The sequence below is a fragment of the Sinocyclocheilus rhinocerous genome, unplaced genomic scaffold (genome assembly GCF_001515625.1).
Source record: "Sinocyclocheilus rhinocerous isolate Xijiao unplaced genomic scaffold, SAMN03320098_v1.1 scaffold30, whole genome shotgun sequence".
NCBI classification, from domain to species: Eukaryota; Metazoa; Chordata; class Actinopteri; order Cypriniformes; family Cyprinidae; genus Sinocyclocheilus; species Sinocyclocheilus rhinocerous.
Window position 1 is genome coordinate 2,394,489 of NW_015657838.1, and position 17,227 is coordinate 2,411,715.

Genomic DNA, 17,227 nt, shown 5'->3' on the forward strand with positions numbered 1-17,227 from the left:
TATATATATATATATATATATAATGCTGGCTGGCTCATATTTCCTCTAGGATTTCCTGGTCTTAAAGGCATTTTTGGATTGGATGGCCTGAAAGGTCAAAAGGGTATCAATGGTGCTCCAGGTACCTCTAGAGCGTAGGAATGATCACATTATACACATTGTTGTCTTCTCTTATGAATAAAAATTGCATGATTTTCAGTTTCGAAAAAATTTTTAATAGTACCTTATGTAAAGCAAATATTGTGTATATGCAGAAATGTCGTCTTTGGTATGTTTTGTCTCCTGCAAGGTTCTGACAACTGGGGTCCTCCTGGTGAGCCAGGAGCAAAAGGGGAGAGAGGAGAGACCGGCATCCCCAGCACAGAAGCCGGTGTCCCCGGAGAGGTGGGATTCAAGGGTTTCTTTGGAGATTCAGGTAGCTCAAAATGGCAAACCTCATATTCTAAAACTGGAGTTTTGTGCATTGTTTATTTGTTACAGCTATGCATTATTCTACACTGAAACTGCTGTGTTTACAGGTAATAAGGGTGAATCTGGGCATCCAGGTGTACCGGGTCCTCGGGGTCCACAAGGATTCTCCGATATAAAAGGAGTGCCAGGCGACTATGGCTTTCCAGGCCCAAAAGGACTTCCAGGTGAAGGGCTCATTACTATATATTTATTATAATAATACTAGTAATGAGTACTACAGACAGTATAAGGAGGAGATGGACTACTTAAATGCACTTTGGCTCTCATTTGTCCCAATTATTAACAACCATTTTAAATATTATTTAGCAAAAGAAGGTTAAATATGTTTTGTAAATTACTAAAGTAAATATATAGTGCCACTTTACCATACAAGAAATAACTTATTTCTTAATCTATAATCTTTTTTGAAAATGAATTTTGAGAACGTGCCATCTTGTCTGAAACCCATTGCTGTTATCATTTAGGTTTCCCTGGTCCCAGAGGGATCCCAGGTGACCCATCTCCATTCGGAGCAAGAGGAGAGAATGGACATCCAGGTGATTTTGGATTGACTGGAGAAAAAGGAGTCCAGGGCGACTCAGGAGAAAAAGGACCATCAGGGGAACCTGGAGTGTCAGGAAGAAAAGGTAGATGATGAAATATGATTATGGCAAATCTCATTGCATTGGCAAAATCAAACCAGTAGTCATTATGTCAAGACAATTAAATCATGCACATTCTCAAATGAAATGAGAGACTAAAGCAGAATGTGTTAAATGTGACAAAAGGTGGAATCCTCGCATGAAAATCATATTAGATGAACAATGTTTAGATTGCTCACTTTGTTCCAGTATGAGCCTTAACTGAAAAAGAACTGTAATCATGTAGGAATGCTTTATTTCATCTCAAGGGGAGAATGGAGAAACAGGAATGATGGGATATCCAGGAAGGCGTGGTTTTGAAGGCGACAGGGGCCCTGTTGGACCTAAAGGAGATACTGGACCCCCAGGTGAGTTGAAATGATTTGTCAGCATGACCCTTTTAATCCTGAGTACAACATATTTTTATATTTAAAATCTAAAATGTGTAATTGTTTTTATAATAAAATATTTTCAATTTCCTATCTCAGCTTAATATGCAAGAATAGCTCTACTGCATGGTTTTCGTTAATATATTTCAAATTTTGCTTATAATATTTTGTTTATTTATAATATTTGTAAAATGTTCTGCTTACTGAAGTAATTTTTGTTCTGACCTGCATTTTTTTATTATTATTATTATTATTATTATTTTATTTTTTTTGTAGTGATAATGCTTGACCAGTAGATTTAAATGTGTTGGCTGCAATGAGATCTGGATCTAGATTGTATTGAACATTTAACATTTCTTATTTATTCAGACCAGAAGTGGTGCCAGAACCATTTGTTGCGGTTTGCAGTAAATAAAGTCCATTAAGTTTGACCGCATCTTATCCATTCTCTCTACCTTGTTGCTTAAGGTATTCCTGGCTTACCTGGTTCTAAAGGGCTTCCACCAGTCCCACTGAAACTACCAGGGGAGAGAGGACCACCTGGCCCAATGGGTATTCAAGGACCACAGGGATGGCGTGGAAACCCAGGCCCTGCTGGACCTCCTGGTGATCCAGGTAGGAGAATTCAAAGCCATGAATATGATGCATAAGCTGCTTCTTTTGTGCTGTTGCTGTGCTCCAGTATCATTGTGTAAATGGCTATTATCTGTTTACAGGGGTTTTGGGTCCAAATGGGGAAAAAGGCATGCCAGGTCTCACTGGAATACCAGGAAATCCAGGCTTCCGTGGAGAACCTGGACAATTGGGCCACCCTGGTCTACAAGGTGAAGAAGGTAAGTGGTGTGCTTGTGTAAAAATGAATGAGGATTCTGGACTAGATTAGTGGATTAACGATTGTAGATGACTGGACATCAAGAAGGCCCATGTGAGCCTTTCATTTTTAAATAATTTTGGCAATTTCATGTAAATAGTTTTTTCTTTTCTCACGTGAATTACAAGTTGATAATGCATCTCAATTGGTAGGGACCCGAGGGAGCCCTGGTTTACCTGGTACTATTGGAATGCCCGGCCGCAGTGTTAATGTTGGCTACCTGCTGGTGAAGCACAGTCAGTCTGAGAAGATCCCCATGTGCCCTGTGGGTATGTCCAAGTTATGGGATGGTTACAGTCTCCTGTACTTTGAGGGACAGGAGAAGGCCCACAACCAAGACCTGGGTAAGTGCAACTGACAAAATAATAAAATCAATCACAAAATGTGCTGTAATTCCCAGTCTGACACCACCATTATTTGTACAACTTTAGATCAAACAACATATAAAAAAAACATAAATACTGTTTTAGTATGAACACAACCTTAATTTCTAAGAAACAAAAACTAATATATAATCATAAATAAACTGACTTTCACTAGCAGATGGTTCAAGCACTTTAAAACAGTGAATCATTTTACAAATTGGATCAACTGATTCTAAGATTCAAAAAGATTTGTTTCTCCTATCACTGGTCAACAACAGACATGTTTATGAACGTAATTCATGTTTTACAATGCTTTCCAAGTAATTCATTTTCTTATTATATCATCTAATATATATTACCAATCAAAAAGTTTAGGGTTGTTAAGATTTTTAAATGTTTTTGAAAGAAGTTATTTGATCAAAATATAGTGAAAACAGTAATATTCCGAAATAATATAGAAATGTTTTCTATTGCAATATATTTTAAAATGTATTCAGCATCACATGATCATTCATTCTAGTATGCTGTTTTGATGCTCAAGAAACATTTATTATTATTATCAATATTGAAAACCGTTGTGCTGTGTAATATTATAATAATATTAGTAATAATAATAATAATATTTTTGTAACATACGTTTTTATAAATTCTACTGTTTACTTTTACTATCACTTTTGATTCGTTTTATGCATTCTTGCTGAATAAAAGTATTACTTACTCACTGAATAAACTTACTGACGTATGTTAAGTAATTATATTTAAATCAATAACTGTACTTTGTGATTCTCTTTGTCATCCAGGTCTAGCCGGCTCATGTCTCCCCCGTTTTAACACCATGCCCTTCCTGTACTGCAATCCTGGAGATGTATGCTACTATGCCAACCGCAATGACAAATCCTATTGGCTGTCCACCACCGCACCAATTCCCATGATGCCCGTGGAGGAGGCCGAAATAAAACCATACATCAGCCGCTGCTCCGTGTGTTTTAAAATGTATTCAGCATCACATGATCATTCATTCTAGTATGCTGTTTTGATGCTCAAGAAACATTTATTATTATTATCAATATTGAAAACCGTTGTGCTGTGTAATATTATAATAATATTAGTAATAATAATAATAATATTTTTGTAACATACGTTTTTATAAATTCTACTGTTTACTTTTACTATCACTTTTGATTCGTTTTATGCATTCTTGCTGAATAAAAGTATTACTTACTCACTGAATAAACTTACTGACGTATGTTAAGTAATTATATTTAAATCAATAACTGTACTTTGTGATTCTCTTTGTCATCCAGGTCTAGCCGGCTCATGTCTCCCCCGTTTTAACACCATGCCCTTCCTGTACTGCAATCCTGGAGATGTATGCTACTATGCCAACCGCAATGACAAATCCTATTGGCTGTCCACCACCGCACCAATTCCCATGATGCCCGTGGAGGAGGCCGAAATAAAACCATACATCAGCCGCTGCTCCGTGTGCGAAGCTCCATCCGTGGCCATCGCCGTACACAGTCAAGATATAACAATTCCACAATGCCCAGCAGGCTGGAGAAGTCTCTGGATTGGCTATTCCTTCCTTATGGTGAGACTTAGTTTCTAAAATGTTACACTTCCGTTCTTTTAATAGTCCTGTAACTCCTTCTGTTACTCCCTCGCAGCACACGGCAGCTGGAGATGAAGGTGGCGGTCAGTCTCTGGTGTCTCCGGGCTCCTGTCTAGAAGATTTCCGCACCACTCCCTTCATCGAGTGTAACGGGGCCAAGGGTACGTGTCACTACTTCGCCAACAAGCAAAGTTTCTGGTTGACGTCTATCGATCAGACCTTCCAGAGTTCCCCTTCCTCTGAGACACTGAAAGCCGGTCAGCTCCTGTCACGCATCAGCCGCTGCCAAGTGTGTATGAAGAACCTGTGAGCTGTAACCTATGAACTTTGACACTATTGCAGCAGCATTACAGTTAACACCAGCAGAGCGACCCACGCAAATAGTTCATTCCAAATGTCAATTGGATGTCAACGTCGCAAGTTAGGCTTTTGAAATTACTTAAAGGGGTCATATGATGCAATTTCAATTTTTCCTTTCTCTTTGGAGTGTTACAAGCTCTTGGTGCATAAAGAAGATCTGTAAAGTTGCAAAGACTAAAGTCTCAAATCCAAAGAGATATTCTTTATAAAAGTTAAGAGAGGAGAAACAATAATGTACAGTATGTGGAAAATAATGTGTTTTTTTAACCTTAAACCGCATAAACACATTTCATTACACCAAATACACAAAATAATGTTCTTTTTAGCAGCATCACCTTATGACATTATGACACATTATGACCCCTTTAATGTATTTAATGTATCACATATGACGGCCTCAGATTCCCTCTTCACCACTACTGTGTACCTTATGACTGAAAATAATGAGAAGTGAAGCCAGATGCATGAAAGCATAGCTACGATATTTCTCTGTTTTATTTACTTTTTTATATATGAAATGGTGCTTAACTTCTAACGTATTACCTCAGCAATATCAGACCTGAATTAATATTACCAAAAACATACAGCTGAACCAAAGAATCCCATGCTTATGCACTTCTTCGCCGTTCTGTGTTATGTATCATCACTTTGTGAATGGAGGGTTGGGAATCAAGAACCGGTTCTTATTCAAAACAAGCTCCATTTTTTTAATGGCAGTATCTATTTACACTAAGTACAAATAATCACTTCTACCCAGCTAACAGGAAACGTTCTGGCAAGGTTCTCTCAAAGTTATGAAAATCGGTCTTCTAGGTCTTTAAAAATGTTGTCATAATGTTTGCACAAAAAATGCTATTTAAACATAATTTATGGAATTTTTTTTTTTTTTTTAACAATTTTTGGGAAATTCATTTAACATTTTTTAAACGTTACTACTTGTTTCAGAATGTTCAGAGAATTCAAAAGTAACGCTCCCATAATGTTGGCAAACTGATACAACGGAACGCATAAACAAGAAAAAAAAAACATTTTCCAAACATTTTAAAAACTGTTTTTAAAAAAAACAAACACTGTCATTTAAAAAAGATGTTTTGAGTGTTCAGAGATTGTTCATAAATACTTAAACGGGAACATTAGCAAAATGTTCTTTTTGTTAGTTGGGTTTCTGCACTTCATGATTCAGTTCTGTTTACGGTTCTGGAACGTCTGCATTCACCGTAATAAAATACGCCAAGCCGATCAGTGTTAATCTTACTCTCTGACATGTGCATGTGAATCAACTTTCTAATAGTAATTATTTGTTGTGATTAAATACAAACACACTCATGCGTGATGCTTTGCAAACATGGCACATGACACACTTCAGAAAAATGTCATTTGAAGCAGGACTGATTGTTTAATAAATAGGGATGGGTATCGTTCAAAAAATTTCGATACCAATACCTTGACTTCAATACCAGTTCCTGAACGATACTTTTTTCAATACCAATTTTATGAAATCCATTTTAACAAGACTACATTACCTCAAAAAACTTTTCTTTTCAGTTTGTTGAGGTTTTTAGACTCAAAAGATTGATCTCCTGAGCCACTGCAAAGAAACAAAATGTAACCAACACAATAAATCAGTGCAAATAGTTTTAATAAAGTTAAAATAGTTTTCAGTGCATGAACAGTTGTGAGGATCACTGCTGCATGCTTAAGATCTTTAAATCACTCATTATTTTTTAACTCTTATATAAATGTAATTTCACCAGACTTACACTAACACCATCTTTTGCTGCCTGTACATTATTTTTGCTTTGTCTTTTTGATGTGCTATAATTGAACAGCTCAGAAGTATTTTATTTTTTTTAGCATTTCCCCTGTATCATGTAATGTTGTCACACCTGTAATGACACTATTTATCTCATGGAAACACAGAGTAGGGTGTTCATTGGGTATTTCATTTCCTAAAGGTCATAAACTCTGAGACTTGAAGCTTTTACTAGAGTTTTGTCCAGTCAAGAGGCTTTGGATTCTGGTTTGTTTGAGATAAACCCTCACTTGGTTTCACCAATTGCAGGTCTTTAGAAGACTCGAGTTCAATCTTTTTCCCATTTCACATGCACAACCAGACTATATTTTCTGTAAGCAACGTCTATATCTAATGACTAAACCAAATGTGGGTCACCTAATCGTCTTCAAGCTATTTTGGACTTTGAACAGATTTGCCCATTTTCAGAGCACATTGCACAAGCATTATTGTCCTGAAGCCCATAAACCACTTACGTGTATTTGACACCAGTAAAGCGAACCAAAAAAGGTTATAATTCAAAACACTTTTTGCATTGAAAACATGTCACTGCTTTTTTTATCAAATGTAATTATGTAGAATATTTGAAGTCTTTGATTTTGAATTGTATTGTTATTGAATAAAATAACAATAAATGCTTTGTTTGTTATATTTGTGTCATCTCTCATTTTATTGATATCTGAACAATCATAGGAAGTCAAGTATGAACTCTTACTCACACACTACTGTTCTAAATTTTGGGCTCAGTTTTTCTTTCTTTCTTTTTATAAAGAAATTAATACTTAGGCAAGGAAACAATAATTCAAAAGTGACAGCAAAGACATTTATGTTACTTTTTTTTTTTTTTATAAATTATGTTCTTTTGACATTTCTATTCAAATAATTTTTTGAAAAAAATCATGGTTTTTACAAAGATATTAAGCAGCATAACTGTTTTCAACATTGCTAATAATAAGCATATTAGCATATTAAAATATAAGCATAACAATCATGATTTCTGAAGGATCACGTGACACTGAAGACTGGAGTAGTGATGCTGAAAAATCAGCTTTGCCATCACAGGAATAAATTACATTTTAAACTTTAGGAAATTGTATTTTTCTCAAATTAGAGTAAGTGAGGCAGTATCAGAAAATATTCATGTAATTTTCACAAAATATAAATTTAGTCCATATATAATAAAAAAAAATTAAAAAAAACCCATGTCCACTCCATTCCATTAATGCAAAGAAAAAAAAATCATGTAAAAAATTTTTCACAAAGTTAAAACTGAACAAACCAAGTATTCCGATTTTTTTATTTTTTATTTTTTAATACTGCTCTTTGGGGGGGGGGTACATCAGTACATAGCATTAGTTTTAGGTATGATTTTGAGCCATTCCTCCTTTGGCACTGACTGACAACACAATCCCACATCTCCTATATTTGTCCTGCACAACATCCTGTTTTAGTCTTTTTCACCTCCATTGGCATCTCCAGATCCACAGTGGCATTTTCTCCCTCACTCCTTTTCTTCAGGATGGAGGGCAGGACCAGATCAAAGAGGGTTTCAAACAAAATGTCCACATTGTAACCCGTTTTAGCACTTGTCTCAAAGCACATCCTCTCAGCAGGCAGACAGGCCTTCTCCTCCAGGCCTTTGTAGCGTAGCACACGGCCGTACAGGGTGATGGCGTCCTCTCTGCTGACCTGTTTTGTGGCAGGAGGAGTCGGACACGTGACCACAGGCTGGGATTCGTCCCATCGCTCGCTCTCTGGTTCTGGCTCTTGAGCGAGAGCGTCAGTAAGGTCTGCTTTGTTACCCACAATGGCAAATATGCAGTCAGTGTTGGCAGTGTCGGTCAGGGACAGGAAGCGGTTTTCCAGCTCAGCCAGGCTCTGCCAGTTGGTAACGTCATAGGTGAGGATGACTGCAGCTGCACCACGGCAGTACATGGAGCCCAGGCCATGAAACTGCTCTCGACCTGAACACAACAGAAAACACAATCAGGAGAGTAAAGCACAGTCATACAGTACTGCATTTCAGCGTAGATTTGGAGAATTTGCACTTTATTTGAGGTCTATTTAAACTGAATACTTCTACATTACTTTTCTAAGACAAAAATGATAAGTTCACCCCTCTATCATCGTATGTTATCATGTCCGTCAAAACTTAGGCAGGCTGTGGCTGGAATATTAGAAGACAGAAACATTGACATAACACACTCATGGGCATCAATTAATATGAACACAACATCAATGTCTGTCAAAAAATAACATGCACAATATATAGTCGTACTTATGAGAAGCCTGTAGAGGTCCAGGCAGTACACGCATTTCCTGGAAAACACACACTACCGGATGTTTTGTCATCTCTTTCTGAGAGGAAGGAGAAAACGGCGGCCTGAGCGGCTTTATCATGCTGTCCGCCAGAGACAATAACGTACCTACACTAATACACAACACACAAGTATAAATTTGTTCTTCATTTGTTGAAACTGACAGATATTTACCTATTTCTCTTAACTTTTCAGTTGTTTAAAAGATTAAAGCAATTATAGGTGTAATGTCTTTGATTACTTAATTTTAGGGAATTAATTATTATTAATTCATTCAGGTTTTGAGAGGAATCGAATCTGAAAATTCGAGGTCCACCTGATTAAAACTGATTTCAAATTTGATAGTTTACACTCTATCAGCTACTCGGCCAGCGAGACGTTAATGTCAGTGTATATTACCAATTTGACTATATGTATATTCCCTGGCCACAGGTTAATACAATTACTGTGGTTATTAAAATTCCTTTGGGCGAAGGGAAAATAATAACAATGACAGTATTGGTTTCTTAGCTGTTAAGATTGACACCGTCCACCAATTAGATGTTCCTAGATGCTTGTTCAAATTTTGGCGGATTCCTGTCAATCCTCTTAGCTGGGTAGGGTTTCGCAAGAGAGTGAAGTTAAATGGAAGACAATTTTGAACCAACGTTCTCAAGTTTCAGATACCTGTTCAATTGCTAAAAATATCTGCTTTGTGATTTTCACAGGCAAAATCCCAGCAAACAACCGCAGTAGTCAACTCAGAAGGCAACAGCTGAGAGAGAGGAAACCCTAATTTTCCTTTTGGGTTTTTCCCCTAACAGGCTTAAGCCAAACGGGCAAACTTATGAAAATTTAGCTGAGTTCATTAAATAACTGAAAGGGAGAGGAAAGAAGGCCAATTGCAAATTAAATTAGAATTTCGGGTTAGAAATGGTATTTCCTGGTTAAAATTTAATGATGTTATCATTAAAATTGATGAGAGTAATTAAAATTACGATTAATCAATCAATATCTTGAAGCAGGATAACCCAAACCCTAGTGAGCTAACCATGAAATTAAAATTTTATTGCATTATTGACAGTTAAGGATTAAAATGTTGATGATGTTTGTCATTAAAATTAGCAAAGCAATTATAGTTGTGATTAAATTAGCCATTTCCTGTGCATACATATAAGGGTCCTATGCCTAAGCGATCACGAGGTATTCTCTCAACTATATATGGTGAAAGAACTTTTTAGTTCTTGATACAAAGAAAGCTTTGTTGTCTCTTGATTGGATTAGTCTTTAATCACTCCTCTGAGTAGATGACGACAAGACTGGCAGGAAGTCGACCCAGAATATTGGAGTCATGTGCTGGGGTGATTAGCAAACCTCATGATGGCTGATAGGGGCATATCAGTGTCTGTTCATGATAGAAATCCCTACATAGGGCTGCACAATTAATCACATTTCTAATCGCGATTACAATTACGGATGCCACAATTATGTAATCGTTCAAAGTCCACCTTTATTATTCTGAGTGCTTGTGGGTTTTCCCCCCTTTCTACGGGTTATCTTAAGTTTTTTTTTTTTCTTTTCAATTTTAGTTTTAGTATAACATTATAATATCATGCATATTTTTACTTTTTTTATTATTAAAAGAAGAAACCAATCCAATGTATAGTTGACATTTGAGGCTTAATACTATAGAAAAGCAATAAAAGTTATTCAGTTAGAGTGTTTTCAGCTTGTTTATTTTCATATAAATAGAGACCTTGACTGAGACCTGGATTCGTCCAGAAGACTCAGCAACCCCAGCTGCTCTAGCTAACAATTTCTCTTTCTCTCACACCCCCCGTCAGGTTGGCCGGGGTGGGGGCACTGGTCTGCTCATTTCTAACAATTGGAAATACTCAACCCACTCTCCCCTATGCAATTATACCTCCTTTGAATATCATGCAATTACTGTAACAGCTCCTATAAAACTCCAGGTTGTGGTAATCTACCGCCCTCCTGGCACTTTGGATAAAAGTGTCGGCAAAATGACTAAATGTAAATGTAAATATATGGCATGCAGTTGCTTCAAACAATGGTATAAACATCATTCAATGTAAACTGTGATAATCATAATTAATAATCACAATTACAAGGGAATAATTGACAATTATGATTTTTGTCATAATCGCGCAGCACTAGGCAATTATCAAAGTTTGATAAAAATGTTTTTCCAATAAACGATGATAGACTTTTACTTGATTTCTTACATTTAATTACCCCTTTGCAGATTTTGAGCCATGATCATTTGTCCTTGTGAAGAAATATCTCCTCAGTCACAACTGCACATGGTCGGTCGAACGGACGAACGGATAGATGGATGGATGTTACAGCCCTGCTGATGGTGATTTGCTCAATAGAATTAAACACAAGTAACCTGAATAGTTCTGAGGGGCCAAATCTACTAGAAGAACCAGACTGAAAAAAACTTCCTTTTCCTTTAAAAAGAAAGTCAATGGTTGTCAGTCATGATACTGAGAGCTATAACAGCTGAAATACAAGAGCTCATTGTTGTAGAAATATGTAGTGGTCTTCAACCTACTTGGCTTCTACTGTCTGTGTCTGAAGGGTGTGAGAGAGAGCTTTGTTCCTTGTTCTTATGTGCTTCATGCACTATAACAATCTGTAAAAATAGTACTTATAAAGCATGGCTCCTTTTAATTTTACAATATCTGCATAGAATCATAAGATCAAGAGATCAAATCCTGAAGAATACAATTTACATTACCTTTTGACAAAGTCTTTTTTATACATAAAACTGTGCAAACTGTAACTTTCACAACTTAAAACTCCCTCCTCTGTGAAAATAAAAAAAATAACAAGAAAATTAGGGCTGCACGATAAATCGCATGCGATATTTAACGCGCATCTTGTCAGTAAAGCCAGTTCTTTAATCAGCGGTAAATCTCCATCACCTGCGGGCTTTCACATGGAGCAGCATTAACTACACAGAGCCGTTGTTCGCATGCGATTTATCGTGCAGCCCTAAAGAAAATATATATATATACACACACACATACATATGGCCATTTTTACATTTGGCAGATGCTTTTATCCGAAGGGATTTATAACACATCCAAGGCATACATTTTATCAGTTGATGCATTCCCTGAGATTTAAACCCATGAACTTGCGTTGCTAGCAGCATGCTGTGCTGTCTGAGCTACAGGAACACCAACAATAGCTACTTATGGTCATGACATGGTGAGCTAATACAGAGGAAGTAAGCTTTACTATTATTACCATCACCAGATGAACTAATGATAAGAATAAAATGGGTTAAAGTTCATGTAGCACCTGCCGCTCTGCAGATCCCTTTGAAGAATTCAAACACTACAGACGACTGACTGAAGTTCCCTGATCATTTCAGCCTGATCTCAGTCTGAGTGCCACGTTTTAGTGCAGTTCTTTTTACATGAGGTTCTTTTACATGCAGATAATTTACACAGAAGTCTTAGTCCTCTAAAGTCTGACACATGAAAGAGCAAAAGTTTTTTTTTATTTTTTAGACAAAATCTAAAAGAAACTAACAAAAAAAGTGTGCATATGTGTTTTTTTGTTTTGTTTTGTATCACATTTGATACATCAAGCTTTTATGGCTCATTGTATGATATTGGAGAATATCGAGCTCTTGAGGAGGGAAAAAAAGCATTAATTTTATTCAGTGGCCCAAACAACAATATGCAATTTGGTGCATAAGGTATTATTTATGTGGGCATAAAGTAAGATTGATTCTGATTGTAATGTAAATGAATGAGATCGTTATAACAGTATAACAGACTACTTACATTATAAATACCAGTTGTCACTGTATATCGTCCAATAATATGTCTTAGCAAGATGATATTTAAATGCTTAGTTTTATGATCAAAGCTCTGCAGTTTTTATTGTTTGGGGAAAAACATAATGCAATTCAATATGGTGACGATGATTGAGAGATGAACAAATAAATGTCAAAAGCCTGATGTATCATATTTGATAATGCATTGTATTAGGGCTGTCACGATTCCTCGATTAAATTTGAGTACTCGATTAAAAAAAAAAAACACTGCAAAATACGTGGCATATTCCACAGTCGAGAATCTGTGAAAAGCATTATTAGACCGTTTTCTAAGGCTGCAAGAAATATTCAAACCATTTAGCAATCATAATAAAGCATAGTGCTATTATGAATTCACAAAAGCTGCGATTCAATGAGATAAATATATGTGCTGCGGGTTTAATATGTGCTTTATTTCTATGCGTGTAGGTTACATGCATCTCAGAGCGGCTCCGTTCACAGTAAATGCTGCTCCACACAAACAGTTATCAATTACATGTGTGGAGCGTCTCAATCTCTGCATATGCTGTGAGACTGAGTTGCTTATAACGTTCATCTGGGAACAATGTGCACCATTCTGCCAGATTGATAAGGTAAATCATTTATAATCCTACACCAACACCCGAGAATACGTTTAGAAATCTTTCTAAATATGCTAACTGTTCATCACAACTTCAAAATATACAGTGGGTACGGAAAGTATTCAGACCCCCTTAAATTTTTCACTCTTTGTTATATTGCAGCCATTTGCTAAAATCATTTAAGTTAATTTTTTTTCCTCATTAATGTACACACAGCACCCCATATTGACAGAAAAACTTCTACTAAATACTGAGCAAATGGTCTGAATACTTAGGACCATGTGATATTTTAGTTTTTCTTTTTTAATAAATCTGCAAAAATGTCAACAATTCTGTGTTTTTCTGTCAATATGGGGTGCTGTGTGTACATTAATGAGGAAAAAAAATTAACTTAAATGATTTTAGCAAATGGCTGCAATATAACAAAGAGTGAAAAATTTAAGGGGGTCTGAATACTTTCCGTACCCACTGTAAGTTTAAACCCTTGCTCTGAGTTTACATTTTTTTTATGTCCACATGTTCTTGTTCAAGAAATTACAGCGGCTGTATTATTTCTATCATAAAGAAGTGGCCAAATAGTAAAGATTAAGTGGACATTTGAATTAAAGGATTAGATCGCACTGTAAAGTGTAAAAACAATTGTCAGGCTGTTGGCGCCTCTGCAGGCATTTGATATAATACATAATATACATAAGTTATCATTATGTTGTTTTATTACAGTATGTATTTCAACTGTTTTGTTCAATAAAACCATATGCTAACTTGCTTGTGATATTTTATTTGAACCAATTATTGCCTCATTGCTATTATATATGTATTTTAAGTGATTTTAAAGTCAATTTTTTGCTTAGGTCTATTAAAATTACCACAAAAAAAAAAATCCAATTACTCGATTAATCGTCAGAATAATCGAGCGATTACTCGATTACCAAAATAATCATTAGTGACAGCCCTACATTATATTTATATACACATTATTATTTTTCTATAAAATTGTGTATGGATAATCAAGTAAACCTAAGTTGTTTCAGTCCAGAAAAATTATAATCTTGAAAGATTAATAACAATGAAAACGTTAACAATATTCTAACGTTATAAAATTCATTCAAGATTTCACAGCAAAAAGGCATGTGTATTACGACCTGAAGGGGGACATTTTTAGTAGGGCTGGGTTTTGACACAAATTTCACGATTCGATTCGATTCTCATTCACAAGCTTGTGATTCGATTCGATTACCAATTCGATTCAATATCGATTATTTTGAATATATATCAGGTACAGTACATGCCAAATTTTCTCAAGGAAAAAAAATCTCTCAACTAATGCTGTAAAATATACATGAGAGTCAGTTGGTGTTACATTACTATAATATTGAAGGTTAAAATGGACTGATTTGTTAAAATTACACTTAAAATAATAAAGTTACAATAACATAATAATATTTGTTTTTTGAAATATAAACATAATGGTGGCTGTCATAAAAACTTGATGGATTTATTCAAACATAAATTAAACATTGAAGAACAGTAAAAATGTATAATGAATATGTAATATGGTGCATACATTTAGCAAAATGCCCCTCTCTACAGTTTATTTTTCTATCTGACTAATGAGTGTATGGTCACCGAATATGTTTTTCTGAGGTAAATGTGACGTTACATGTCATTGTTTACAAGACGTTATATTGACGTATTTGTGCAGCTGAAACACTGAGCGATTACATGAGACAGGATATGGATTGTAAAGTTGTACACTTTCTTTTAACTTACCTTCGGATGTTTAGTCATGTTTATTTTGTGCTGAAGCTGGTATTAATGTGAAGGAGATGATTAGTTCACGTGCTGCTGCGCTGCTGCATCTGTTGAACTGAGGCGCTACAGCAATCTGTCACTCCACATTAAACAGCACCAAAATGGCATTTATTGTTTGAATATTGCAATACAATGGACAGAATTTGAAATCTGAGACTTTGTTTCATATTAAAAGTACCAAAGCACAATGCTTATTGCAATATATTGGATGGGAAATTCCCTTCAACGTTCCATCCATTAACTGAAAACAGGCTAGACTAATCGATTCTTGGGATTTAAGAATCGATATCGTTCCGTATGAATGAGAATCGATTAATATCGATATTTTTTACCCAGCCCTAATTTTTAGATTATACTAAAAGCCATTTTATTGCTAAAAAAATATCTATCAGATGGCAAAAGGCATGTAGAAGTTATGTTGATCATGAGAGGCCCTAGAAATTCATGAATCAAAAATGATACAGCAGGGCTCCAGACTGCGACTAAAATGTTAATATTATTAAACAAAAATATTAATTTGCGAGTGATATTTTTGCTGAGATCGCCACTGGCATCTATATAAATTTACATGTTATGACTTAAAAATTTGCATGTAATGCCTTTTTTCCTGCTTGTTTTGCGATCACATCTTTTGTTAAGTTGACGTAATGATGATGCACATCAAAGTTTTAGTGGAAAAAAACACCAGAGATAATGGCACACCTGCTAAAAGCAGCTCCAGTTGTGGCATGCAGCATGAGAGAGATCGAGATTATTTTTTCAAAAAGGTTCCAATATTTCATTTTGGTGACTTTTTATGCACTAATTTGTGCTGGATTAGTTTGTCTGCTTGTATCTTAACAGTGCAGGACAGTGGCCCTTCAGGAGCAGGATTGGACACCCCTGATTTATACATACAGTTTAATGATGCTGAAATGTTGTATGAATGCATTTACACTGCAAAAATACAACTGCATAAATAATTTTGTGTGTTTTAAATCTTTTTTATATATATATATATATACCAATGTGAAATGTACCAATATGAATACAAAAAGCTACTTTTAAATATGAAAGTACACCACCAGTAGGTGGCAACAAGTGACTGCCTTAATGAGTGAGTCATTGAGTCATTCATTTAAATGATTCATTCAGACAGCGGATTCATTCAAGAAAGAAGCAAGTGTCTGGCTTTATAAATGGGTTATTGAATTATTGACTCAATTCATTCAAAAACGCAGAATTATTCAGTAACTTGTTGCTCTGAGATGCGCAACTGTTCTGCTGTGATCTTTGTTTGGAACTATTTTATTAACAAAACTGAGCAAAAATGGTCTACACTGACAATATTGTGTACTTAATATAAAGCACTTAATATTAACTAATTAAAATTCTTGCATGAAATCAATTTCAAATAAGCAATAATACTGGATTTCAGGGAAACAGTACTCTCTTGGTCGTGTCATGTTGCTTACGTAGTCTATATCATATGTTATAAATATAAAAACTAAATTTTTAACCCAGTTGTGTCCATTTGTTTTGATTTTTCCATGAGAGTCTCTCACATACAGACAATTCATTAGGCTATAAATCGCCGATTAGCTACAACAAACATTTACTAAATCGGAATCATTCTTGCCGCAATTTCGGTGCTTCCCTTGTTAGATGTTTTTAATCAGGTACGGTGTACTGTTAGGCAAGTCAAATTCTTTCAAAAATCCACTTGTACCAGACAAGCATTAATGTCGAGCTCTGTTATTGTATATGAAATTTAACCCGCCAAAGTGGCTAGCAGGAGTGACTGTGTTACACACCACTGCTGAAATCTGGGTGGTGGGTGTTAATGTCAAGCCCTGGTAGTAAATATAACGTTACCCTGTTTGGCAGTCATTTTGAACATATGTTCAATATTCTGTGACAATGACTGTGCTTTCTCTTCCATCTCTCCTGCTCTTTTCGCCCAATACTCACTATTCAGCTGGATGTAATTGGCCTCACAGTTTTTGCTGTGGGTGCATAATATCAGTTGCTGCACTGTAGGTTGTTACATATTGTGCACCAGTTTAACATTCATGGAAGGAGAATCACAGAAGAGATTAGGGCTTCATTTTGGTTTAGATTAAAATTTAGTTTAGATTAAAATTATTGTTATTCTTTAATTAAAATGACATTTGTGTATTACAAAAAAAAATATATATGTATATATGTATATATACATACAA

At 35.5% G+C, this 17,227-nt stretch overlaps 2 protein-coding genes across 3 annotated transcripts in view; one reads left to right on the forward strand and one right to left on the reverse strand.

Annotated features, from left to right (window-relative positions):
* col4a2 (collagen, type IV, alpha 2) overlaps positions 1 to 4,770 on the forward strand; it is an 85,205-nt gene extending 80,435 nt beyond the window's left edge. Inside the window, exons 41-50 of the mRNA XM_016529653.1 lie at positions 50 to 121; positions 290 to 415; positions 519 to 635; positions 936 to 1,097; positions 1,361 to 1,459; positions 1,949 to 2,095; positions 2,197 to 2,313; positions 2,504 to 2,695; positions 4,021 to 4,307; positions 4,384 to 4,770. Coding sequence (XP_016385139.1) covers positions 50 to 121; positions 290 to 415; positions 519 to 635; positions 936 to 1,097; positions 1,361 to 1,459; positions 1,949 to 2,095; positions 2,197 to 2,313; positions 2,504 to 2,695; positions 4,021 to 4,307; positions 4,384 to 4,638 — 1,574 coding nt within the window. The 3' untranslated portion in view covers positions 4,639 to 4,770. The remainder of the gene's footprint in view (positions 1 to 49; positions 122 to 289; positions 416 to 518; positions 636 to 935; positions 1,098 to 1,360; positions 1,460 to 1,948; positions 2,096 to 2,196; positions 2,314 to 2,503; positions 2,696 to 4,020; positions 4,308 to 4,383) is intronic.
* Positions 4,771 to 7,772: 3,002 nt separating this feature from the next.
* Positions 7,773 to 17,227, reverse strand: part of LOC107721577 (ras-related protein Rab-20-like) — an 11,905-nt gene continuing 2,450 nt past the window's right edge. For both annotated transcript variants that reach the window (XM_016529667.1, XM_016529666.1), the window contains one exon: positions 7,773 to 8,444. In XM_016529667.1, coding sequence (XP_016385153.1) covers positions 7,900 to 8,444 — 545 coding nt within the window. In that variant the 3' untranslated portion in view covers positions 7,773 to 7,899. The remainder of the gene's footprint in view (positions 8,445 to 17,227) is intronic.